The 27945-nt window shown below is 40.2% G+C and overlaps 1 protein-coding gene across 5 annotated transcripts in view; it reads left to right on the top strand.

Moving 5' to 3' along the window:
• Positions 1–27945, top strand: part of XPO6 (exportin 6) — a 131155-nt gene that overhangs the window by 30779 nt on the left and 72431 nt on the right. For 3 of the 5 annotated variants that reach the window (XM_036303152.1, XM_036303149.1, XM_036303150.1), the window contains exons 2-6: positions 10650–10740; positions 13926–14038; positions 15061–15258; positions 22288–22447; positions 24249–24326. In XM_036303152.1, coding sequence (XP_036159045.1) covers positions 10650–10740; positions 13926–14038; positions 15061–15258; positions 22288–22447; positions 24249–24326 — 640 coding nt within the window. Of the gene's footprint in view, positions 1–10649; positions 10741–13895; positions 14039–15060; positions 15259–22287; positions 22448–24248; positions 24327–27945 lie in introns of all 5 variants that reach the window. The other 2 variants (XM_036303147.1, XM_036303148.1) reach the window with 1 other exon arrangement.

Genomic DNA, 27945 nt, shown 5'->3' with positions numbered 1-27945 from the left:
ACCTCATCCCTATGATAGTGGGACCAGTGGGCTTTCTGCCCAGATGCCTGGCAGTCATCTTGCTTCTAACTCATGGTCCTCAGAATAAACAGACCCCTTTGTTCATGGAAGAGACAGAAAATCTGGTGGGACACGGTGCAAACTTAAGAAATACTGGGGAGAACATTTTACCATTGGTCAACTTTATGGTAGTTTTAGACTAAAGCATAAAAGTGCCTTTTAATGACTAGAATTATGGTTAGATGTGGCCAGAATGTATGTTTTAATCAATTATTAAGTATCTGCATGATGATATTGTACTAAGTTATATCTATAGTTACTCCCCTTTTTTTGTTAATCCTCACCCGAGGATATTTTTCCATTGATTTTTAGAGAATAGAAAGGAGAGGGAGAGAGAGAGAAACTTCGATGTGAGAGAGACACATTGATTGGTTGCCTCCCGCATGTGCCCTGACCAGGGCCGGGGATCTAACCAGCAACCGAGGTATGTGCCCATGACTGGAATTGAACCCGGGACCTTTCAGTCCATAGGCCATTGCTCTACCAATTGAGCCAAATTGGCTAGGGCTCACTCCCAAAGGGCAAACACTGTTCAGATTTAAGCTATAGGCAAGACAGTGATGAGCCCTTCTGAGGCAAATGCATAACTCCAATAGTTAGTTCCAGATGCATGTTCATAAGTTGTGGTAAATGTACCTACCCTGGCCTTGCTTTCCTGGAACATAGTATGGCTCTCTGTTTCTTTCTTTCAGTAGGAGACAATTTCCCCCCAGGAACTGTGTACATAATTATTAGAGTTAATTACCTCAATGTACAGTTGATCCTTGAACAGCATAGTTTTGAAATGCGTAAGTTCACTTCTATGTGGATTTTTTCCATAGCTATATTGGAATATTTTTTGAAGATTTGCAGTAATTGAAAAACAGATGAACTGTGTAACTTAGCATTATTTAAATTAAGAAAAAGGTAGGTCATGAATGCATAAAATACAGGTATTTTCTCATGATTTTCTTAATATTGTCTTTTGTCTAGCTTATTTTAGTGTAAGAATACAATATATATAATACATTTAACATAAAAATGTGTTAATCGACTTTGTTCTTGGTAAGACTTCTGGTTAACAGTAGGGTATTAGTAGTTAAGTTTTTGGGGAGTTAGAAGTTATGTGCAGATTTTTGATTGTATTGGGAGTGAGTGCCCCTAATTACCACATTGTTCAAGGGTCAGCTGTGTATCTATACTCAGTCTCCTCTCTGTTTAACCTTGCCTCTACCTCTCTGTCACAACAGACTGAGGCAAATCTTAAAGTCTGTTGGCTTGTCACTAGCTGTGCACTTTTTAAAAAAATTGATTTTGGGGGGGGGGGAAGAGAGAGAGAGAAACATTGATGTGAGAGAAAAACATTGATTGATTATCTCCCATATGCACCCTGATTGAGAATTGAACCTACAACCTGGGTATGTGCCCTGATTAGAATCAAACCCTCAACCCTTTGGGTTGGCCCAACCAACTGAACCACACCGGCCAGGGCAAGCAGTGTACTTTTGAGTAAGTCATTCAATGTCCCAGGGTTTCAGTGACCACACTTCTGAGTGCTAGACTTTGAAGATTCAACTGGTTTCACCAGTTTGCTTTAAGAGAAATAAAGTGAGGTGTCTACTTCATCATGATGTGTTTAGTTATTTCTTTTTTTGTTTGTTTTTAAAGGACAGTATCTGCAGTTTGAGACACAAGAGCAGTTTGTTTTTTAAGGACAGTATCTACATACAGTTTAAGAAACAAGAGCAGTGACAGAAAAAATGGGAAGACTTGTGTGTTTTTTTATACTTACCCGAAGATATTTTTCCATTGATTTTTAGAGTGTGGAAGAGAGAGGGAAAGACAGACAGAAATATCGATGTGAGAGAAACACATCGGTTGGTTGCCTCTTGCATGAGTCCCGACCAGGGCCCAGGCCAGGGAGGAGCCTGCAACCGAAGTATGTGCCCTTGACCAGAATTGAACCTGGGACCCTATGGTCCGCAGGCTGACACTCTGTCCACTGAGCCAAATCAGCTAGGGCAAGAAGATTATCGTTCTTCTCACTGGGGCTACCTTGTACTTTCCTTCTTCCTAGTGTTTTGAGCCTGCTTCAGAAGGGGATGGATAGATGTCACATTGATTCCCATTGTGTGCTATTTTAAGCTTAGTATTTCATATCATACTTCATATGCAGGCCTAACGGCCAAAGAGGTTTCTTTCCTCGTCAGTTTTCTTTGCAGTGGTGAAGAGTAAGGAAGAATGAGAGTGTTCTTTTGTTTAGATATCCATGGTAATCCTGTTAGCTTCTATAGACAGTTTATATGAAATTGAATTTCTTTGCTAATGGCATCTGTTGTAACACATCAGGTATGTTCTCCATACTTTTTAACCGTGGTCAGCATCTAGTATAGAATCACTTTTCTAAGAAACCTTTATATAGTAGCAAATAGAGTCATAAAATTGTTCTAGATATGCCACAATATTACAGTGGGACTCTGGGATGCTAGGTTGGTATCAAGGAGCCCATGAAACTGAATACAGGAGGCCCACATGATACACCTCCTTGTAGGATATACAAAATGTGGCTCATGGAAAGGTGGCAAAAAGCTTAACTTTCTTTAAAAAAAAAAAGTCATCCCCCCCCCCCCCATACCAATTTTGTAAAAGTTATGCTTTAAAAGGTGGCACAAAGCTTAATTAAAGTTTCTTTTAAAAAAAGTCATTTTTCTCTCTCAAATACCAATTTTGTAAAAGGGTGTTTTAGAACCAATTTGGCAAAAACATTACAGATTCAATCAGAAAACTGTCATCTAGATACCTTATTTTAAGGGACAAAACACCGCATTTTCCAACTGTAGTCTTGTTGTTTTTTAAGGATAAATTATTAGTAGTCTCCTGTTTTTCAAATCATGTTCATTGAATGCTTCTGAGCAAAGGTCATTACAATCAGAATTCCTAAAGGGGAAATTTAAACAGTCATATGTATCTTGAATTTAGTGGATTACTAGTATTTCTGAGAAATTAAGAATGATACTAATGGTCTACTTGTTTGTTTTTTTAACTCGTGAATTTGGTCTAAAGTATTTGAGCACCAGTCTCTTACCTGATGGTATAAATACAGACGTAAAGGCAGTTCTTTCCAGTTTATGTTCTAATATCTATGAGGTATTAACAGTTGCAGATAAGACTTTCAGCTCCTACTTTATTTCTTGTATTATGTTGACTATGTGCTTTATATCAATTATTTCATTTAATTCTCAGAACAGCCGCATGTGTTAGGTTCCTTTATTATCCCCCTTGTGCACAAGAGGAAAAAGAGTGATAGATTAAATAACTAGGCCAAGGGTGAGGTACTTTCTGATTGGAACCCAAGGAACTGGACACCAGAGCCTGTGCTGTTTAATTGTGCCATTCAGAAACGAGCAGAGAACAGTGCCACGGGCAAAGCTGGTTACAGGACAGAAACAAAGAGATGAAAACAGAGAAGGGATCCTTAGTAAGAAGTTGCATCAAGGTTGAACTATGCATTGCACACCCAGGAACAATGCAGAATGGGGATTTGCTGTGAGACTGTGAATGGTCAGACTGAGTGATGGCTTCCTGGGGTGAGTAATGGTGAATCAGGCATTCTTTCCTTTTTTTTCTTCCTAGTACACTTCTCTGCATTTTTCAAAATCCAAAGTATACTATCACTTCTGTTGAAGCTTTCCCATTTCCCTCAGAGTTGGTTCTCATTGGGCTCCTGAGGCAGTTTATGTGTATGTCACCACTATAGTATGTACACCATCATATTCTGCTTTTTATTCATAGACCCTACCCTTCTCCCCCGAGGCCACCTCAGTTCTTTGAAGTCAAGGACAGTCTTACTCATCTTTGTATCTCAGGGGCTAAATGCAGTATCAGTTACTTAGTGCATATTGAACTTATTTGTTGAATGAATAGAATAGCTGAGTTTCTCAGTCACCCAGATTTAAAGGCTCTTCAAAGCTAGAAATAGAGTAGTTGTGGCAGAAAGTCTATATTTATGAGAGTTTATCTGGTGGTGAAGTACAGATTGGATTAGAATTGGGAAAGCTGACATCTCAAGGTGACCAGGTAAAAGAAATAGTAATCTAGGCAGGAGGTGGTTAGGGCCTGGTAGTGGTGAGGGAAAGATAAAAGTCTAAGAAATAAATAGTGTCAAGCAAGCATCAGACCTGATGGCGTTCATTGTTGGCATAGAGGATTTGGGAAGAGTCAAAGAAGGTTTCACATTATGTGACATTCCTCTTCTTTTAAGTTTTTCTTATAATTTATTAGATGGTTATGGGTATTGGTTGACTTGGTAGTTAGTTCTATAATAAATGAGTCGGTAATAGAGGTCTCTGAATTGCTGAGCCATGAGCAATGCAGTAAAAGGAGCAGATAAAATTAAGGCAGGCACAGTTGAAACCTCTGGAACAGAAAAGTTTGGTTTATTTTAGATATATGCTTGGCTCTCCAAGAGTATATTCTGAGCCAAGTTTAACTCATCATCCTGGCCAGATTATTGAGTGAAGCCAAGTTAACTTTTGGGAAAGCATAGGCTTATGGGATTGTAATACTTTGTGCTGCCACCCTGACATCTCTGCAGACAAATAGGTGGTGGTTCCTAGGAATCCAGGAGTCCCATGCTCAGACTTTACCTACAGGCCCCCAAATTTATTTTAATAGTTGTGCTAATAGAGGAAAAACACAGTTTTTAAGTTCAGAGTCTGAAAATACCAGCCAGAATGTTAAAAATAGGTATAACATTAAGTTTTAAAAAATTGTGTATGTGTACTTACAGAAAAGTGCACAAATTATACTGTAAAGCAGGGGTCCTCAAACTTTTTAAACAGGGGGCCAGTTCACTGTCCCTCAGACCGTTGGAGGGCCGGACTATAGTTTAAAAAAAAAACTATGAACAAATTCCTATGCACACTGCACATATCTTATTTTGAAGTAAAAAAACAAAACGGGAACAAATACAATATTTGTATTTGCATGTGGCCCGCGGGCTGTAGTTTGAGGACCCCTGCTGTAAAGCAAATATCCTTGTGTAACTAGCACTCAGATGAAGAAAATACAGTATCACTAGCATCCCAGAATCCCTCCTTCCAAAGGTAACCACTGTTCTGATTATACCACCATAGATTTGTTTTGCTTATTTTTGAAAATTAACAAATGAATAATGAAGAATGTTTTGTCTTCTTTTCATTCAACAGTGTGTTTGAAATTCATCCATGTTATCGCATATAGCAGTATTCATTCATTCTTGTTGTCTTATAGTATTCTGGTGAATAAGCCATAATTTATATATCCACTAGAGGCCCGGTGCAAAAATTCATACACGGCGAAGGGGGGGGTGTCCCTCAGCCCCGCCTGCACCCTCTCCAATCTGGGACCCCTCTCACAATCCAGGATTGCTGGCTCCCAACCGCTCGCCTGCCTGCCTGCCTGATTGCCCCTAACCACTCCCCTGCCAGCTTGATCGACGCCTAACTGCTTCCCTGCTGGCTTGATTGCCTTTAACTACCCTCCCCTGCTGGCCTGGTCACCCCTAACTGTCCTCCCCTGCAGGCCTGGTCTCCCCCAATGCCCTCCCTTTCAGGCCTGGTCCCTCCCAACTGCCCTCCCCTGCTGGCCTTATCGCCCACAACTGCCCTCCCCTGCAGGCCATCTTATGGCCATCTTGTGTGTTGGAGTGATGGTCAATTTGCATATTACTCTTTTATTAGATAGGATTCCACTTGTGATGGACATTTAGATTCTTTTGACTTCTTTTTAATTTTTAATTTTTTTATTTTTTCTTAGAAAGAGAGTGGAAGAGACAGAGAAACATCGATGTGAGAGAGACACATCAATTGGTTGCCTCCCGCACATGGCCCTGGGCTAGGGATCGAGCCTGCAGGGGAAGTATGTGACCTTGACCAGAATCGAACCCAGGACCCTTTAATCCAAGGGCCGCCACTTTATCCACTGAGCCAAATCAGCTAGGGCTCTTTTGACTTCTTTGGATATCCTGAGTAACGGTGCCTGCTGTGAACATTTGTGCACTTTCCCCCCTTTTTTGGCGGGTGGTGGTGGTGGTGGTATACAAATTTCTGTTGGATGTGTTATCAAGGAATAGAATTGCAGTTAAAGAGCATGTATGTGCTCAGCTGCAAAATGGTTTTTCAACGTGGGTAAATGAGTGTTTTCTCCTGCCAGGAGCAGTATATGCACATTATAGTTGCTCACCATCCTTACTAACTAACACTTGTGACTGTCTTGAATTTTAGCCTTTTGTGGATGAGTAGCACTGTCTTGTTGTTTTCAATTTGAATTTCCCTGATGACTAATGAGGTTTAGCACTTACGTTATGTATAGGCCTTTTGAATACCCTTTTATAACTATTTGCCTGTCAAAAATATTGAGTTATTTGTCTTTTCCTTATTGATTTGAAGTCTTCACTTGATCTCTTCCATAGATTCTGTGACTTTAAGTGAAACACTGTATAAAGAAACCTGTTTTACCGCAGGCTAATTGATATAAACTAGAGTGAAGTTACTAATCCATCTTGGCAATGTTTTAACAAAACCATGTTGAACAAAGAATGTTATTCCAGGACGTGCTGCACACTGATGGGAGTTCTCTGTTGCCTGTATTGAAAAGATCTTCTCCCATTTGGTGGAACTATTTGTTGTGCCATCTGATGAACATTTTTAAAAAAATATATTTTTATTTCAGAGAGGAAGGGAGAGGGAGAGAGAGGTAGAAAAAAACACCCATCAGTGGTGAGAGAATCATTGATTGGCTGCCTCCTGCACGCCCCCTACTGGGGGTCGAGCCCGCAATCTGGGCATGTGCCCTAACCGGGAATGGAAACATGACATCCTGGTTCCTAGGTTGACGCTCAGTCACTGAGCGATGAACATTTAGATTTATCAGTCTTTTCCTTTATGTTTAGTGCTTTTATATGTCCTGTTCAGATTTGGTTATAGAGTTTTCCTACCCCAGGGTCATGAAGATGTTCTATGTTTTCTTTCAGAAACTTTGTTGTTTTACCTCTCAAATTTTCTGTCTATAATCCAAGTGGAATTTTTTTGCATGAATGTCTGACTTGTTTTGAGGCTAATCTTATCTGACCTTAGTTCTTCAAGTTCTGGGAAGCAGTCGGGTGTATCGGAGTCCTCAGTGTTCTTCGTGAACTTGTCAGGGCAGTGTTTGAGTAGCCTTGGGAATTGAAGCCTCTTCTTACCATAGCATGGCACTTGTTCTTTGTTTTGTGATCTTTATCCCATTATTACTTGAAAGTGTAGTCTGGGGAATAGGACCACATCTTTAATTGCTATTAATTCCTTAACCACGTGCAGTGTGGATTCTGGCTTCACCACCTGCTTGAACAGCCTTCTTGCCAAATGGGGAGAATTTTCTACTATCCTTCAACCAGTTGTGTGTCTTGAACATGTTTTTTGTTTTTACATCTCTATTTTGATTGTTGACCTTGGCAAAGTCTCAGCCTCCTTTCCTTACAAAGTTTCATTTTGAAATCCAGTTGGAAAAGCCCTGCAGCCCGAGGGCATGAATCTCCAGTTTCAAAGTAGTTCTGACCACTTCTGTTGTTTTGTTTTGGACTATGTTCATTTGTTATCTAAAACCAAATAAAAATGATAGCAGCCATAGCTAGGAATTAGATCATTCCTTAGGTTCTCAACCTTCCTAATGCTGCGACCCTTTAATACAGTTCCTCATGTTGTGGTGACCCCCAACCATAAAATTATTTTCGTTGTTACTTCATAACTGTAATGTTGCTACTGTTATGAATCATAATGTAAATATCTGGTATGCAGGATGTATTTTCATTGTTCGTGACCCACAGGTTGAGAACCGCTGCTAGAGCTTTCATAGATCATTTCATTTGATCCTCATAAGACCTACTGGGGTAGGTTATTAGTATTGCAGTTATAGACCATGATTGAAATGCAAGTAGCACATTATTTGTTTTAGTTGAGAAACACCAGATTTGGTTACAGTTTCCTTTTCCATGAACCATCATTTGGTGGGAGCATCCATCCTGTGACCCTTGTGGATACTTTTGTCTTTCTGCTTTCTGCTGGAATGCTAGCTTTTTTGGGTTGGAGCAGGGAAGGTAGGCTGGATGGGAGTAGAGATAGAGTTGGATTCTTTGGGAAGATTGTGAGGAACTTGCCCCAACAGCCTTTTAATGCAGGACCAGTAGTTGTCAAGTGCACAAACTTGTGCCTTAAGAACCAGTATGAAATAAACCTTGGAGGTTGGGGTTACCTGAATGTGATGAGCTCAGGTTTTCCCCCAGGATCTACTCTAAAATGATCACTATGAGAAAAAGTTGTGGAGCAGGTGTCATTGGAAGATGTGTCCTTAGTTTTCAGGAATCCATTTTGGCTCCAGAAGAACTATTTAACTGAATAACTGACTTTAGTTCAACAAATATCTCTTGAGTTATATTTATTTTTATTTTTTGTCAGTAAGTTACTTTGACATGTGAGATTTTTCCTTTGATTCTTTTAAATATTCCCATAAACTTTTTTAAAAATAGCTAATTCCTTTTTTCAAATGAAATGGTGCACCAAATCAATTTATGAAACAGACCAAACATTTTTTTTAATATGTAAACTCATTTTGGAAATTTGAATTTTACTTTGCAAGTCAGTTGTCATTACATAGCCATCAATGAGGCTGGTTTGATCACCACAAAAACCTGAAATGGGACCTAACTGATTTGGCTCAGTGGATAAAGCCTTGGCCTGCGGACTGAAGGGTTCCGGGTTCAATTCTTGTCAAGGGCATGTACCTTGGTTGCAGGCTCGATTCCCAGTAGGGGGCGTGCAGGAGGAAGCTGATTGATGTTTCTCATCAATGTTTCTATCTCTCTATCCCTCTCCCTTCCTCTCTCTAAAATCAATAAAAATATATAAAAAAAAAACCCCAGGGGATTGGGGGTCAAGGGGGGGATAAGGACACATATGTAATACCTTAATCAATAAAGAAAAAAAAACACACCCAAGACATGAAATGGGTTAAAAAGATTGCAGTCTTTAGTCTTGCGTTCTAGTTATTTCTACATTTGAGAAAATTTTGTAGCTTTTCAGTTTAACTTGCAATCTAAGGATATTTTATAAAATTCAGATGAGAAAATTCTTGTCATCACTTAGCATGTCAAAATTCAGGTGTCATTGCACAGCCATCAGATCATGACCGCAGCAGGAGAGGGACAGCATGCCTGACACTGCTTGAACGTGGCTCTCGTGTACTGTGTTGTGTGCTCACATGTGCCAGTTGATGTAGATGGGCTGGTGCAAGCCTGATTTAGCTTCGGTAATTAGTACTCATTGCAAGATGTGCTGGTTTATCCAGGGAGATGGCCCAAGTTCTCCAGTCTCCTGAAAAGTCAGTTACCAAGTGGAGGCCTCTAGTAATATTACAGTTTGATACATAACACATTTGAATATTGACTTCTTTTAAAGCGTAGTTTTTCTAAGTCAGCTTTTACTCTCTGGGCCAGGGGTCCTCAAACTTTTTAAAACAGGGGGCCAGTTCACTGTCCCTCAGACCGTTGGAGGGCTGGACTATAGTTTAAAAAAAAACCTGAACAAATTCCTATGCACACTGCACATATCTTATTTTGAAGTAAAAAAACAAAACGGGAACAAATACAATATTTGTATTTGCATGTAGCCCGCAGGCCGTAGTTTGAGGACCCCTGCAATGGAGAGGATGTGGGAAATGAAGTAGGGGGAAGGTGGGTGGGAAGATGGGAATTAAGAGAGAATTAAGCAACCAGAACTGCTGTTGGCTCTTGATTATCTCTGGGAAGATTAATGCCAGTGAGGATTCGGATGGTGTGGGAATGCTCACTTTTTGCAGATGGGCTGTGTGAAGGAGTGTTGACTCAAATTCTGCTGCTGCAACTGGTGCGAGAGAAGAGGAAGTGGGTTTGAAAGAGGGGGTGGGCGAACTTTGGAGTCTTGAGCCCTCTCCTCCCATTCTCCACCCAAGCCGCTTTGCTGAGAGTCTGGCTCTCTCTGTGGGTCTGTGATTGGAGGTGCTCTCTAATTTTGAGTTCCTGCTCAGCTTGGCTCTTACTGCACCTTAATCTCTGTTGGCTGCTCATGTGAGATTGAGATTGACAGGATGTGTGACTCTTGAATTGAAGCACCTGCAAAACCCCAAGAATCCATGTAGCAGTTTAACTACAATTTCTCTGAATCCAGGTTATGCAGACATGGGGCGTAGTCTATAGGGAACCCTAACCTGAATATCTTAACACTGCCTATTCAGTCAGGGCCGTGGGCTGTTAATTTGCTTTCAATATGTTTCCAGAATTAAATTTTGAATGATTTGCTTCTTTTTTTATTAGCATAAATAATTGAAAACCAATTGCACTGTAGCATGAATTTATGGAGTATACTAAAACCTTTGGTTTCAAGCCAGTTGGAAAGTTCCCTTGTTTTTCTGGCTTATACCATATATTTGAAGAATGTTGAACCAAGATGTTTTCAAGAAGTAAATTGCTATTGCTGTTGAATGTGACCTGGAAGAAACTGAGGAACAGTAGAACTAAAGTTACTGTTTATTGATTTTATTTTTTCAAATTCTTTTGTTAGGCATCTGAAGAAACCTCCCTCAGGGCATTGGAAAGTCTGATGACAGAGTTTTTTCATGACTGTACAACCAATGAGAGAAAACGTGAGATAGGTAAGTGAAGTGTTGAGTTGTAGTCATTTGTAATGGAAAAGCCCCAGTGGGGAGGGAGAGTTGGTAGCCTTGGCTTGTCAAGCCTGAATGTTACTCCTTAAGTCAGTGATGGTGAACCTTTTGAGCTCGGCGTGTCAGCATTTTGAAAAACCCTAACTTAACTCTGGTGCTGTGTCACCTATAGAAATTTTTTGATATTTGCAACCATAGTAAAACAAAGATTTATATTTTTGATATTTATTTTATATATTTGAATGCCATTTAACAAAGAAAAATCAACCAAAAAAATGAGTTCGTGTGTCACCTCTGACACGCATGTCACAGGTTCGCCATCACTGCCTTAAGTTCTTGTTCTTTTGGCTCTGGTTCTGCTGGTTGGTGGCCAGTGAGGTCTGCAAATCTAGCTGCAAGGGCTATGTACTAGTATAGTTCATGGAGCCCCCGGTAATCCACAGTGATGGATTTTCTTTCTTTTGATAAAGTCTGGGAAAACCCCCCTCCTGCTTTGTCCTTGATTTTAGCAGTGTTGAACTTTATAAGAAGCCTGTAAGTATTAATTTAAAAAAAATTCAAAGAAATGTTAAAGCGAACAAATTTTTGGTGTGTAGATGTCTAATCTAAACCTCATCTAGTGCCCAGAGATCCTTAAACTGGTCTTACCTCTGGGGGCTTCTTGCTTCTTTTTCCTTATCTCCATTTCCTTATTTCTGTTATCCCACCCTTTCTGCAAGTTTTTATGAATGAAGACTTCAGACAACAGAGAGGTGTAGGTATTTACCTCAGGTTTTTAGGGAACCTCAGTGCCTTTTAGAACCTCTTTGATTTTATATTCATTGACATGAACAATATTCTTTAAAGTGTACTTTAAACTAGAAGTGTATACAGATATCAGATCTCTGTCTCAGGGACATGTTGCTCTATGGTCAAAGTATAATCCTTTTTCCTCCCAGGCCTCAGTTAAACCCTGAACTTGAAAATGAAAAATTTTTCTCTATTCAAACTTAAAGGGTTTTTCCCTTGGATGTTTGTACTGACCTTACATTCATTGCTTTTACCTCCGTGGAGGTCTTTATGTGGAATTCTGTGGAGGCCCATTTCTCTGTCCCATTAGGCTTCTCTGACACGTTGACAAGTTAAGTGTTATGGCTGATTCTGGTTGAGTTTCGCCTTTTGTCCGAAGCTTGATTGGAGTTTGGATTTCGAGGTCGCCAGTACGGCTTTGACTAGAGCCCATTTCCCTTTGCATCCTTTGAGCATCACGTCAGCTCCTGGTAGATGCTAACTTTTTATCTCTTAATTTTAAACGTGGTGTTCTCTTTTGGGCTTGCCCTTTCTTTTCTGAGGATTAGAGAACCAGAGCGTTTCTAAACAAGGAGTCCTGACAGAAGCGGAGCCCCGTAGCTGAGGAGGCATTTGGCTCGAAGGATTCACTTTGCTTGCTTCCCTAGATCCTCGTATTACGCAGTTAGCCCGACCCTCCTCCTGCCCCCAGAGTGATCCCTGTTGCTTTTATGCTATTAAAGTACTTTATAGTGAAAACATCACTGGTGATTTTTACCAAAGAAGGTAAGGGATCTTTCCCTTATACAGTCTACTATAGTTCAATACTAATTTCTCTGAAATCTGTTTTTCACTCATACTTGAATTGCTTTTGGTTTTTCTATTAATTTTTGGTTTGCAAAGCAAATATTGCTCACCTTCAGCATTCATGAATGAAAAGTAGAACCTTTGGAACATGTTTGTATTCTAATCTTAATTAAATAACCAGATGCTATAAATGTCTAATTTAAATGAAAGGTGAGAGGAATCAGGGGTTTGGTTCTATAGAGCGGGTGTGTCTTAGTTCAGCTTCATTCCAATGTGGGCTGGAACCACTTGTTTCCTTTTTCATATCTTAGAATGAACTAAAGGTGCACCTAGCTGGGTGGGAGAAAGGCGCCGCCCACTCGCTACCAAAGGTGTGTTATTAGTGCTCTAGAGAGAGCTGTCAGTAGGGAACCTTGAGAGACAAACCTGAAGCATCATAGAGGAGCAGCAATTCTCTAGGGATCAGACTCAGTGATTTAGTGGCAAGTTCTAGAACAGAACCCTGAGTTCCTCATTTCCAGCCAGAGCTCATTCTCTTCGGTTTGACTTGACCTCTGGGATTCATAGGAATTTTTATTTGATTATAAGAACAGGTCATCAGCTTCCTTTTATGGAATTTGTAATGAGCCTGCCTTCGTGCATGTAGCCTAAGTCCTAGGGTCTAGCAGAGCAGTGACTTTAGGATTAGAACGGGCTGCTGTGCTTCCTGCTTTTCCAAGGGTTTCCTAGAATCTCTCAGGGTTGTTGCCTTTTCCTGTTACATTTCATGACCAGTACAGCAGGTTAAGGTGACTGAGGGCAGCATGTGCAGAAACATGGTGATAGACTTGTAATGCTTGCTGTCTGTGGTCCTGGATGATGCTACCGCAGCCCGAGGAGGAGGAAACCATTTCTAACTGATTTGATGTGGACAGGGCTGTTCTTGGCATCTCCCATGATTGCTACTCTTTTTTACTTTTTTGGCTGGGAGTTAAAAATAAAACTAAACCAAATGAAGAGAATTAGCCATCTTGCATTCACTTGCATTTTTGTCTATTCTTTGTTTATAATTTTTTCCTACTTCTCTAGCCAGCATTTTTTTTGTGTGTGTGTGAACAGTGTGAGTGAGTGGTGGGGAGATATATACAAGGTATCTCCAAAATAGCTGATAGCTCCATTTTGAAAATGAAATGTATGTTAGTAAACACTGCCCTTAAAATTATTCAGAGACACCATAGATATATCTCCTGCCCCAGAGGAAAGATGTTAGCAATTAGCCATCATTTATAAGGTGAAATGATACTTTTATAACTGTCTATCCACACATTAGGTTAAGTAAGAACTTGAACAATTAAAGTTTCTCTGCTGAAAAAAGTGCCTATTGCAAGCTTACTGACTTTAAAATGCCTGAGTACACTGGCAGTGCTCATGGTCATCTCAGAGTTGGAAAAATATGGTCTGTCCTTTCTGTGTTGAAAAATAAGCTGGATTTTGTAGTTGGTTTTGACAACATTAGCACATGTAGAGGGTGGCACATTTTTAAAAAATAAGACAGCCCAGCCTTGTATTAATTTTATATATTTTCATAGCCTTCTTTTGTTGCTATTTAACTTTTCCAGAGGAGCTTCTTAATAACTTTGCCCAGCAAGTAGGAGCCTGGAGATTCTGCCTGTACTTTCTCTCCAGCACTAGGAATGACTATGTAATGATGTACAGTTTGACGGTTTTTGAGGTAAGTTGTCAGATAATTCTATACTGTTTTGAAAAGCATTTGTAGTCACATTGCCATATCATTGGCACAAGACTTTAGCTTTGACGTACAGATGGCTGGGAAACAGTGGTAACTTCACTCAGGGGCTTCTCCACTTGCTGCCATTATCAAGGTGTCTGGTGTGCTGGGGGCACGGTTCTGTCTTTGACACCAGAAAGGTAAGATGGGGTCAGGTAGGTAGGTCCTTTGTGGTAGTATATAACTTCCCTTCCATGTTATCATTTAAAAAAAATTTTTTTTATTGTTTTCAGAAAGGAAGCGAGAGGAAGAGAGAGATACAAACATCAATGATGAGAATCACTGATTAGCTACCTCCTGCATGCCCCCCTACTGGGGATCATGCCCGTAATCTGGGCATGTGAATTGAACCCAAGGTCCTTCAGTCCACAGGCCGACACTCTATCCACTGAGCTAAATCAGCTAGGACACCACGTTATCATTTAGAAAAAGATAATTAAAGTTTGGGAGGAGGGATGATACCCAGAATATTCTCATCCTAAGCACAAAAATTTTCATTTAATCAACTCGCTTCCCATTTTTGCTTTCTATATACACTTTAAAAAAAACCAATTATAATAATCATATTGCTCATGCCACTTTATAGTATGGTCCCTCCCTTGTCTTTATATAATATTTCTGTAAGTGGTTATACCATTGTTCACCAAGCCATTCTTCTGTTTTTGAACATAAGTTGTTTCTGTCATTATTTTGTGGTAGCCGTTAGAGACAGCCATGAAATAGATAGTTTTTACACATACAGCTTTTTTATTTCCATTAAATTATTTAGCAGATCTTTCCAGGAATGGAATTGTTGTTTTATAGGATTTGAATATTTTTATCACTCTTATTGCAACATTGCATTGCTCCAAACCTTTGTTTACAATCAGGATTGCTCGTTTGAGGTGATACAGCTAACCATTGGATGAAAATCAGTTATTTTTCTGTATAGATGGCTAACTTCAGGATGTATATTTGTTTTTCAGAATCTGATCAATAAAATGTGGCTTGGCGTCCCCTCTCAGGATAAGATGGAAATCCGTAGCTGCCTACCCAAGCTCCTTCTGGCTCACCACAAAACCTTCCCTTACTTTGTCCGCAACAAGCTCTGCAAAGTTATTGTTGATATTGGCCGTCAGGATTGGCCCATGTTCTATCATGACTTTTTTACTAACATTTTACAGGTAAGGACGTATCTGAGGAAACTTTATCTTGTATATACTTTGTTTGTAGAAATGATTATTTCCTTTCTTAAAGAGGAGTTTTAAGATTAGCATTTTGGAGCTACAGTAGTGATAAATTCACTTAGTTTTGTATTGTTGAGAGGTGCAGTGGAGAAGGGTGTGGGAAACCCAATTGCTTTGTTAACCTCTTGTGAAATTTTGTTCAGCAAATATTTAAAAGCCTGTTAGGTACTGTGCCAGGTATTGGAGTGCAAGGATGAGGCCTTCAGAGCCATAATTTGATAGGGAGATAGCTGTGCTAACAGTAATTATCCAACAATATGGCAATTACTGTAGTGGAAGTATGTGCAGAGTGCAGTGGCGGCATAGCATTTAGATTCAAGGTGCTGAAGTACCTTGTTGCTGGTGGTGAGATGAGAGGTAGTGTTCAGCGTAAGAGGATAGATTGATGGGCAGGGGCCAGCCCAGGACGGGCCTGGCTCAGTGACGAGTTTGGAGAAGGGAGAAAATGGCACATTTTTATGTTGGAGTGATAACTTTAGCAATCGTGTGGAGTGTGGATTGCAGAGGGGCTGCAGTGAAGGTGGCCAGTAAGGCTGCTGTTTGCCAAGTCTGAGTGAGACAAGGAGAATCTGAGCCAAGCAGAGAGGCCTGCCTGGATAGAGGCGAGGCACTTAGGAGACAGAGTAAAAAAGCTTTGGTCAGTGGGTGGTGAGGGTCAAGGAAGGGAGGAATCTAGGATGTTTTCCAGATTTCAGGCTTAAGTAGCAAATTTTCCAGGCCAGGGATGAAGAACAAAGGAATGAATTTTGGTAGATGATAAATTTAGTTTGGGAGAATAGACACTTAAAATTTGTTTGTTCCTTCAGTATATATCTTGTGAGACATTAGGAAATGTGGATCTGGGGTTCAGGAAAGAGGTCTTACTACATACATGTCAGGATTGGAAGTCATCAGGGAATAACTAGAGGGGACCTAAGCCAAGAGGGAGCTGATATTCATCTGAATCATGTGATACAGCTGGAAACATTTAATTAATATTCGTTTATTTATTTTAAATATATTTTTATTGATTTCAGAGAGGAAGGGAGAGGAATAGAGAGATAGAAACGTTAATGATGAGAGAGAATCATTGATAGGCTGCCTCTTGCACGCCCCCTACTAGGGATTGAGCCTGTAACCTGGATATGTACTCTTTTTTAAAAAGTATATTTTATTGATTTTTTACAGAGAGGAAGGGAGAGGGATAGAGAGTTAGAAACATCGATGAGAGAGAAACATCGATCAGCTGCCTCCTGCACACCTCCTACTGGGGATGTGCCCGCAACCAAGGTACATGCCCTTGACTGGAATCAAACCTGGGACCTTTCAGTCCGCAGGCCGATGCTCTGTCCACTGAGCCAACTGGTTAGGGCTGGGCATGTACTCTTACTGGAATTGAACCCAGGACCCTTCAGTCCGCAGACCGGTGCTGTATTCACTGAGCCAAACTAGCTAGGACTTTTTAAATTCTTTATGATGTTCAACTGAATCATGTGATACTGCTGGAAACATTTTACTTCTTTATTTATTTATTTTTTTTTGAAAAACTTTATTGTTGAGAGTATTACAGATGTTTCCCTTTGCCTCCTTCAACCTGATTCCCTCCCTGCCCCAGGCCTTCAACTCCCTTTTGTCTGTGTCCATAGGTAATGCATATATGCATATAAGTTTTTGGTTAATCTCTTCTTGCCCCCTCCTCCCCCCTTCCCTCTGAGATTCGACAGTCTGTTCCATGTTTTCATGCCTCTGGTTCTATTTTTTTCATCATTTTAGTATTTTGGACTAAGTGAGCTTTAAAATCTTTTCAAGTTTTATTCTCTGCTGCTTATTTATCCATGAGAACCAGTCAGTGGCATGAAAACCATGTCAAGAATGATTGGTGCTCAATTGCTGACATTTCTAATAATGATAATAAAGTGCACCTTTTCTTCAGGTATTGGTAAACAAGACCAAATTGGTTCTGGAATCAACTTCATCATTACATGATTCTTTGATTAAGCCATCTGAAAGGTTTTTTGGACTCAGTTCCATCATGGTCTGCTTGCAGTCTGGGTTGCATAGTTTTTAAATTAAAAAAAAAATTCTTTTAAAATTCTGACAGTTGGCTGAAACATCTATGCAATTTATGCCACCATCATTTTTATTTTTCAGTTGACATACAATATTATATTAATTTCAGGTGTACACCCAGTGATTAGGGAGGAGTTGATTCAGGGCCCCAGAGTATACTTGCAGTTCACTGCATTGGTTGTACCCTTTCTAGGCAACTGAGAAAGAAGTAGTTATAGTCAAAACTTACTGACAACCTCCCTGAACCTCTCCCCCATCCCTGCCATGCACTAGCATACATACTACACCTTTCTAGTCTATTCTTCAGGTTCCTGAAATCTGTGGAGCTGGATCTGTGGCCACTGTGCTGGGCCAGATAGTTTAGGAGCAAGCAGCATAGGAAAAGAATTGCCTTTTCTCCCCGATTGTTCTTTCAAGTAACGAATAACTTTCATTTTCATCCTGTTTCTTGCCTGTCTTCCCTTCTTTCAATGATGAAAAAAGGAGGACTTTAAGATAACATTTTCCATATTGTAGGGATTTATTTCTAGGGAGCACAGAAGCATTTCATATCTATAGAAAAGTGTATTGCCAAATGGAATTTTGGTTGTACAAGTCATTCCCAGCTGAAAGAGTAAGGTTGAAGTTTTGAGGGAAAATAGAGACACGAGAGAAAAAAAGAAAGAAGTGAAAGGGGGAAATAATGGAAATCTTGTAAAATACAGAAGAATAACCCAAATGGAAAGAGGTGCTTACGAAGGGTCAGTTCTACTTTATTGGATGAAAAATTGTTAGATGAGGATTTTCTGTCCCCCAACTCACCACTGCATTATCTGAATTTAAGTTGGTGTTAGAAATAGTCTAAACTTGCGGAAAATGAAGAGAAAACTTGGAGGATGTACTTGAAGTTTTAGCATTCAAGAGAACTGATTTAATAGAGAGCTTATTAAAAAGCTGAGGTAACATTGGTTTAATCACATAAATTTCAGGTTGACAACATTACAACTTGCTATCTGTATACTCTACTGCATGCTCGCTACCACAAGTCTAGTTTCCAGCTGTCACCAATAGAGAGCATTAAAAAAACAAAATGGTTGACAGTATACTTTTTTTTTTTTTTAGTTTTATTGCTTAAAGTATTACAAAGGGCATTACATATGTCTCCTTTTTTCCCCCCACCCTTGACAATCCCCTGGCCTTCCGACAGTATACTTTTTTAAAAAGGGTTTTTAAATTGATTTTTAGAGAGAGAGGAAGGGGGAGAGAAATATCTATGTAAAAATGAAATACCTATCGGCTACCTCCTACATGCCCTCTGTTGGGGATCAAGCCTGAAACCTGGGCATGTGCTCCTATTAGGAATAGAACCGACAGCCTTGTGGTGCACAGGACGACACCCAACCACCTGAGCCACACTGGCCAGGACTAGAGAGCATTTTTAATATGTCATTAATTGCTACTGGTTTTACATAATGCTGTTCCTGAGAGCAGTTGAATTTATCAAAGTTTCCATAATTTGAGTGCTTTTCCTTGGTCTGCAAAGGGAAGAGTTGTTTTCAAGGCAAAGGAAAGTGCCCTATATTTCTTTCTTTAAATCATTTTTATTATTCAGTTGATGTACAATATTATATTAATTTCAAGTGTACACCCAGTGATTAGACATTATATAACTAAGCGATCATCCTGATAAATCTTGTATCCGTCACCATACATAATTATTAGAATATTATTGATTATATTCCCTATGCTGTACTTTACATCCCCATGACTATTCTGTAACAACCAATTTGTACTTTTTTTTTTTTTTAAATATATTCTATTGATTTTTTACAGAGAGGAAGGGAGAGAGATAGAGAGTTAGAAACATCGATGAGAGAGAAACATCGATCAGCTGTCTCCTGCACATCTCCCACTGGGGATATGCCCGCAACCAAGGTACATGCCCTTGACCGGAGTCGAACCCGGGACCCTTCAGTCCGCAGGCCGACACGCTATCCACTGAGCCAAACCGGTTTCGGCAATTTGTACATTCATTTGTGGATAGACATGTATTTATTTCTATTTTATTGATCATATTTTTGATCTTTTTTTTTTCTTATTCTTCTTAAAGAAGACCCTTTAACATTTCATATAATACTGGTTTGGTGGTGATTAAGTCCATTAGCTTTTCCTTGTTTGGGAAGCTATCTGTCCTTTGATTCTAAATGATAGCTTTGCTGGGTAAGAGTAATCTTGGTTGTAAGTCCTTGCTTTTCATCACTTTGAATATTTCTTGCAATTCCCTTCTGTCCTGCAAAATTTCTGTTGAGGAATCAACTGACAGAATTATGGGAGCTCTCTTGTAGGTAACTAACTGTTCTGCTCTTGCTGCTTTTAATTTCTTTAAAAATTTCCTTGAATCCTCACCCGAGGATATCTTTTCCTCACTGATTTTTAGAGATAGTGAAAGGGAGGGAGGGTGAGAGAGGGAAAAGGAGAGGGAAAGGAAGAGGGAGAGGGAAGGGAGAGAGAGACAAAGAGAGAGAAACATTGATGTAAGAGATACACATTGATTGGTTTCCTCCCGCATGTGCCCCGACCATGCCAGGGAGTGAACTTGCAACCCAGGTTTGTGCCCCTGATGGGGAATCCAACCATGACCCTTCGGTTTGCGTGGGCCAACACTCTAACCACTGGCCAGAACAAGATACTCTTTTTGTCTTTAACCTTTTGCATTTTAATTATGGTGTATTTTGGTGTGGGCCTCTTTGGGTTCATCTTGTTTGGGATGCTCTGCACTTCCTGGACTTTTATGTCTATTTCCTTCTGTCATTTTTAAAAGTAGGTTTTCAATTTCTTGCTCTCTCTCTTCTTCTTCTGGCACTCCCATGATGTCAATGTTGGTATGCTTGAAGTTGTCTCAGAGACTCCTTATACTATCTTCTATACTAGTTTTTTGGATTTTTTTTTTTTCCTAAGAGACAGGGTCTCGCTATGTTGCCCAGGCTGGAGTGCAGTGGCTATTCACAGGCACGATCCCACTACTGATCAGCACGGGAGCTTTGACCTGCTCCGTCTCCGACCTGGGTCGGTTCACCCCTCCTTAGGCAACCTGGTGGCCCCCCGCTCCCAGGAGGTCACCAGACACCCGATCAGCATAGTGCACTACAGCCCAGAACTCCTGGGCTCAAGCGATCCTCCAGCCTCAGCCTCCCGAGTAGCTGGGACTGCAGGCGCACGCCACCGCGCCCGGCTAGGTTTTTGGATTCTTTTTGCTGTTCTGATTAGGTGTTTTTTGCTTCCTTGTATTCCAAATTGCTGATTTGATTCTTGGTTTCATCTACTCTATTGTCAATTCCCTGTAACTTATTCTTAATTTCAGTTAGTGTATCCTTCATTTCTCACTGTCCTTTTTTATGGTTTCCATGTCCTTTTTTATGCTATTGAAGTTCTCTCTAAGTTCATGTACTCTTCCCCTAAGTTCATTGAGCATCAGAGGAACAATGACCTCTGCCAGCTCTGTGTCTGCGGGAAAGCTGTCCCCCTACCTCTTGCCCGATGCCAGATGCTTCCGTTCCTCCCCTTATGTCCCTGGTGTCTTTCCAGCTGCTGCCCCAGTGCTGGAGTGCAGAAAGAGTGAGAGTAAGTCCACGTGCAGGCCCTTTAAGAGGAACTGCCTGGGACTCCAGCAGCCTCTGTCTCACTCAGTCTTAATTTCCCCTGGTTTGTATAGCTAGAAGTTAGGGGGACTTCTCTTCCCAGCACTAGAAGCCTAGGCCTGCTGTGGGGTTGGGACTCCTTGCTCCACAGCTGAGATAGCCCTTCTGATTTTTATCCACCACATCTGTATGACCAGCCCGTCTACGTCTTCACCCCTTCTCCTACCAGTCTTGATGTGGCTTCTTCTTTGAATCCTTAATTGTAGGACTTCCATTCAGCTAGATTTCAGGTGGTTCTGAATGAAGGTTCTGTAGTTTAGTTGTAGTTTTGATATGGTTGTGGGACGATGCGAATATGGTGTTTACTGACGCTGCCATCTTGACTGGAAGTCTGCCCTAGATTTCTTGAAGTGGGGAATATACATTCTATCTGTGTGCAGTTCATCCTGTCCTTCTCTTCACTAAGGCTGATATTTTGTTGATTGAGTAAAGTATTTATTTGTATCAGAGTATGAACTACATTTAAAGTTAATTATGATTTAAGAAAATGGTCAAGTATTCCTTAAGTTGTTTGCCCTTTTATAGATTGTAGCATATAGCCAAACAAAGAATTTTAGTGGCAACTCATTTTCTTTTACCAATTCTGGAAACTAAAAAAATGCAATAGTAATGCTTTGAATTTTGTGAAATTGATTAGAAAGAGATAAGTAGTGCTATGCTATTGAAGGTGTTTCCTTTTTTCTGTTTCATGTTTAAGGAAACTTTATTATGGTACAGTGGATATTGTAGGTGCTAGAAAAAGTGACTTGCTGCATAGTATTTGTGAAGTTATAGCTGTATTCTTAGTGTAATGGTATATATGCAGTGTTTCTGCCTGCCACGTGTTTAATCTTGAACTTGCATGAAGCATACAAAGTTTAGAAATGTAAAGTTGACTTAACACTTGAATGTTAAAAAGGTATCACAAGTTGGTGTACATATGTGTTAATAACTAATAAATTTGGACAAAGTAACCAAGGCTGTGTTTAAAATCTAGACATGTATAAAAATCGTCATGTTAGGTGTAAGGGAGCATTGTTGTCATTTTTAAGTTTATGATATTAGCATTTTTTATTTAAAATAAGATGAGAATATATTTTGAATGGTTAAAAAAACGACATAAGTGTGCTCTTAGGTCATTTTTCTAAACCTTTGATTTATGCAACCTATTTATGTATGATTAAACACACAGGGGTACTTTGCAGGTTTATTATTACTCAGACCTTAAACAGTTTTCTCAGAACTTACCTTTTCCTGGCAGTTGATTCAGTCCCCTGTGACAACCCCCCTTGGGCTGATCATGTTGAAAACAACTTCAGAAGAGCTGGCATGTCCCCGTGAGGACCTCAGTGTGGCTCGGAAAGAGGAGTTGCGGAAGCTGCTGCTGGACCAGGTGCAGACAGTGCTTGGCCTACTGACAGGTGAGCACAGGTGGTGCCCAATGTCAGAGGCCTGCCTTCAGAGGACCAGAGCTCAGGCCTTGGCTCTCAGTATATTTGAGCAGTTGTTTTAGCTGTTACTGAATCTGAGCATCAAAACAGAAAGAAGGTGGTGCTATATTCCCAGCACCAGTCCAGTGTCTCGCACTTGGTAGACTCAAAAAATGTTTCTGACCCACTTTTCTTAAAGTCTTCCAGTGATTGGTGCTCACTCTTACTGTGATGAATGAGGTATAGACCAGGCCATCGGAATGGGATTGAAATGCTGATTACTGTATCCTAAGTAAAGTGGGTGGCGAACACCCTATTGAAAATAATTTGTACTTAAAATCAGGAGAAGTTGGAGGAGTAGGAAGATAGAAAATTTCAAATTCTGTGTGGGAGAAGTGAGACAGACAAAGTGTGTAACAGCACCATGTGTGTTAGGTTGTGTTTGTATGTAGCATTTTCTTTGCCATCTTTTCTGTTTGATTGGAGCCCCATGACAGTGGAGAGTAAGACTAAACCGAAAGCAAACTGCCAAGTGAGACAGGAGGGAGGAAGACAGTGGAGCACCTTGAGTCAGGAGGGCGGTGACCACTGTGCTGCCGGTGGGCCTGCTTGTTAGGAGGTGCAGGCTGAGAGGTGCCAGGAGCCTGGGCTTGCTTGGAAATCTAGTGTTGTCTTCAGCTTCTCTACCCAGGTCTCTTGGATGCCTAGGAACTTTTTTCTTTTGTATGTGTTACAAAGGTGCTTAGCATGCAGTGGGCTCTTAAAGTTGGTTATAAGGATGCTTGATCAAAAGTAATCTTGTTATTTGCCCACATCCCTCCCCAGATTTCTAGGCAGAAACCAAACCCTCAGAGCTTTCATTCAAAGCACTTATTGCCATCCCTGACTAAATGTTAAATTTCTAGAGTTAGGGACTGTGTCTGATATCTTTATGTTCCACTTTGTGTAGCTATCACACTATATGGGACATTCCAGAACATTTACAATGCTTCTTCCCTCAACCCACTGTCTGTCTCTATGGATTTTTCTAATTGGACTTTGCATAAAATGGAATCATACAATATGTGACCTTTTGTGTCTGGCTTCTTTTACTTAGCATGATATTTTCAAAGTTTATCCATCCCATAATATTAAATATTTTGGGAACAAAATATTTTCAGAAACTTTTGTGATCATAATAGATACCAGGTTCTATAAGGAGAAACAAAGAGGAATGAAACACAGTCCCTGCCCTCTAGTAATGTTTACTTCATTAGGGTAGGAAGACAGTTAAAAAACTGCATTAAGAGTTATAGTAGAGGTGTGTTTTATGTGCAGGCAAAACCTAACAGACAGGAAGACTCCTTGGAGGAGATGAGCTGAGTGGAATTCTGAGGGCCAGAGAGGTAGCCGTTAGTCTGGTGTAAAGGTCAAGTTGGGATTGTGGGGGAGGGAGCAGGTCAGAGGTTGAGAAAGGGAAGGACAAGTGGAAGGGACAGCAAGTAGCGCAGCGTGATGAAGCCTGGTGTGTGCGTTGGGGGTGAGGTGAGATGGGAGAACAGAGGCCAGATGCGGAGATTGTGTGGATTTAGTGGGTGAGGAAGATAAGAGGAGGCAGGCTTGTGGCGGGAAGGTAAATTGAGTTTGGAATATCCAAGTGGTGCTGTCCAAGAAGTAGTTACACATACGGGTGAGAGGGATGTTTAGATATTGATGTTTGATCAAAGATGTCAATAAAGTGTTTTTCTAAATCTGATTTGCACATGTTGGACTTTATTTTTCTCTTAATCTCAGTTTCCCTTTCTTGGTATAGGTATCTTGGAGTCTGTCTGGGACAAACACAGCGTTACTGCCGCCACCCCGCCACCATCCCCAACCTCAGGAGAAAGTGGTATGGTCTGCCCACCACATGGTGTTCTTTTTAAGTACAGTGGAGGGTCTCAGCAGGGTAGCAACTGCTTATTTATGCCAGATCCAGATGCTGACCCTTCATTAGTCTATTTTTGGCCTTTTTGTCCATGTTTTCTGAGTAGCTTTCTTAGTTCCTCTTAAGTACTCACTCTTACTTCCTAGTATACTACTTAGAATGACATGTTTTGTTTCTTCCTTGCCCATCAGGAAGATGGCACCTTTGATCTTCTGTCACCCACTTCCATCCCCTTCAGCTTATATCTCTGATCCTCCTGGTTTGTTTTTCCCTTTTTCTCACTTATCATGGCTGTGTGGCTCATGCATGGGGCCTGATGGGTCGGCTTTGTAGTTCTGCAGGCGTCGCTGTTTGTGGCAGAGGCGGAAGGAGGGGACGGGTACGTGCGAGTGCTTTCTTCCCCACTGGGCTCATGAAGACCAGTGTGTGGTAATCAGCTTTGACTTGACATCAGGTCAGAATAATTTGATAAAGCATGGGCATATTTGCAGTGGTCATGAAATAGTTTACTGTAGTTAGTTATTGTCTACAGTTACACTAATAGCTGTTTCAAAAGTCAGGGTGCAGTTCACCTAAAAATGGCTACTTTCAAGGATGGGTGGAAAGAGGAAATTGCGTCTGAGCTGGAACTTTTAGTTTCTAAATGCTTTTGTTTACACTAAGTAATCACAAATGCTTTTCAAGTAGAGTGCATCCTGTGAATTGGCACATATTTCTTCCTCTACTGTAAAGGTTGCTGTGGCTAATGAGAAATATTTCCACATCTTTCTCCTCTACCCCAAGGAAATGTGATGTTGAAATCAGACATCTCTAAGCCCATGCTGTTTCACGTAACCTTTTGTTAATATGTGGAAGTTGAAATTCTTGCAGTTACTAGATAATTGAAAATATATCATGAAATTTTGGGGACTGTTCAGAGTTTACTGGCCCGTGTGGCTCAGTTGGTTGGAGCATCATTGGTGATAGGTTCACTTCCCTGTCAAGGCACATATCCAGGCTGTGGGTTCGATCCCTGGTTGGGGCGCATGCAGGAGACAACCCAACTGATTGATGTTTCCTTCCCTCCCTTCCTTCCTCCCTTCCTCCCTCTCTCTAAAACCAATAAAAAAAATAAATAAATAAAAGTAAACACTAAAAAAAATGCCCTGGTCAGTTTTGCTCAGTGGTTACAGCGTTGGCCCACAGGCCAAAGGATTGTGGGTTTGATGCCAGGTCAAGGGCATCTACCTTGGTTGCAGGTTCAATCCCCTAGCCCGGGTCAGGGCGAGTGTGGGAGGCAACCAGTTGATGTGTCTCTCTCGCATCGATGTTTCTCTCCCTCCCTCCCTCCCTCCCTCTCTCTCCCTTTCTCCCTCTCTCCCCTCTCTCCCCTTCCTCCCCCCTCCCTTTCACTCTGAAAAATCAATGGAAAAAATATTCTCAGTGAGGATTAAAAAAAAGTAAAAAAAACATGTTTGGAGTTATTTATCATACTTCTTAGATTAAAATCTATTACAGAGGCCTAGAATATATTAAAAGCCCACAGAAAATTGAACTTTGTTTGTACTTTGTGGCAAACCTTCATTTTCAAGGTGAATGAATGTTTGAGGTGACTTACCAGATTTATATTTTGCGATATTTGAATGACTGAAGAAAAAATTGCAAATGATACAGAGATTTGATTTGATGAATATATTCCTTGGAGTGTCCTGCAATTTAGCTAATCTTAAAATGTGTCATTTCACTTAAATAATGGTTTGCAAAGATTAGTTCTTTTGAATTAGATTTGTTTTTAGATAGTTGAATCCTAGCTTACTTACCATCCAGTTAAAGTTAACAGCATCAGGCATATTCCAGAAAAACTTGTTTTTCTGTGATGCTTTTCCACTACCAATATATTTGTGTTTTAGTTGGCTTTGTTCAGGTACATTCCAAGCTAAAACTCAGTTTATACTTTGATAGACTTAATTTTTGGAGCCCAGGTTGGGGAATATCAAATAATATAAATAAAAAATAATGTTTGCTCTTTGTGTCTTGCCTAGGTTTTGTGTATGAGGTTAGGGAAAATAAAATATGAACTAATTTGACATTTCCATATAAATAAAACCTAAAAACATGGTGTGTATTTCTTGAAAGTTGTCTCTTAGACACTATTAAATTTTTTTTGAAGTCTTGAATTTTAGTATTTGAGAAAAAGCAAAATAAATTGAGACTGTGGGCGTGGGAGGGAGTGTGCAGGAGGCAGCTGATTGATGTTTCTCTCTCATCGATGTTTCTAACTCTATCCCTCTCCCTTACTCTCTGTAAAAAAATCAATAAAATATATTTTTAAAAAAACCACACACACATAAAAAATGAATTTTAGTTGGAATTTAACAGGTATTAAATGGAAGGAATTGCTGACCTTGAGATGCTTTTTCCACAAGGAATATTAGTTTGTAAAAGATAATTTTTAAAAATAAAAATATTTTTATTGATTTCAGAGAGGAAGGGAGAGGGGAGAGAGAGATAGAAACATCAGTGATGTGAGAGAATCACTGATCCGGCTGCCTCCTGCACGCCCCCTACTGGGGTTTGAGCCCACAACCCAAGCATGTGCCCTTGACCGGAATTGAAACCAGGACTCTTCAGTCCAAAGGCCGACACTCTACTTACTGAGCCAAACCAGCTAGAGCAAAAAGATACTTTTAAGGTTAAGAAAAATAGATTTGCCTGGCTGGTCCAGTACACCAAAAGGTTGTGGCTTCAGTTCCCAGTCAGGGCACAAAAACTAGTTTCTTAGTACATGTTTTAATTTTAGGCCATATATTTAGACTTGCTTGTGAAAGATGAGAGAGTTAGTGCACCCTTCTAAAACTCCAGTGTTTGTTTAGTCTTGATTCTATATTTAATTCAGGGCTTGCGTTAGTCACTTTGCCACACTTCTCAATTCCTTAATTCTTTACTTTTATCACTTTATATGCAAGTTTTCATTGTTCAGTATCCTCTCAAGGAGAACTTATGGGCAGTATATTTATTATCTGAGTTTTCGCATGTTTGAGAAAATGTCATCTTCCTTTATACTCAAAGGAGAACTTTAGGTTAAGTCATTCTTTGCCCCAGAACTTGGAGACACTGCATCACTGTTTTCTGGCTTCGAATATTACTGTGGAGGAGTCTGAATTGGGTGTTTTCTTCTTTGTATATGTGTTTCTTCTGCCTACATTTCTTCCTTAATCCTAAAGTTTTTAATATTGATTACTCTTTATCACTCTTGGGAAGGGCAGAATAAGTCCTTTTATTTTATGTAGTCACATCTTCAGGAAAATATTCTTCTTACAGTTCTGAATACTTTTCTTCTGTCTTTTCCAAAATCTTTTTATAGATCCCCCTCATTTCATTTTACATGATTTTATTAGTCCAGTGCTTCTCAAAAATTAAGCAAATATAAGACTCACCTAGAGAGCTTGTACTGGGTTCTATTCCTTCTGGTTCTACATCAGTAGGTGTGTGTAGGGTGGCGCTTGATAATTTATACTTTCTGATAAGTTCCCAGAGATGCTGATGGTGCAGATCCACAGACCTACCTGGCCTAGCCCAGTAATTCTCACATTTTTGGTCTCTG

Source organism: Myotis myotis, unplaced genomic scaffold (genome assembly GCF_014108235.1).
Source record: "Myotis myotis isolate mMyoMyo1 unplaced genomic scaffold, mMyoMyo1.p scaffold_m19_p_35, whole genome shotgun sequence".
In the NCBI taxonomy this organism is placed as follows: Eukaryota; Metazoa; Chordata; class Mammalia; order Chiroptera; family Vespertilionidae; genus Myotis; species Myotis myotis.
The sequence above is the reverse complement of the archived record's forward strand: the minus strand, read 5'-3'. Positions and strand labels throughout refer to the sequence as shown.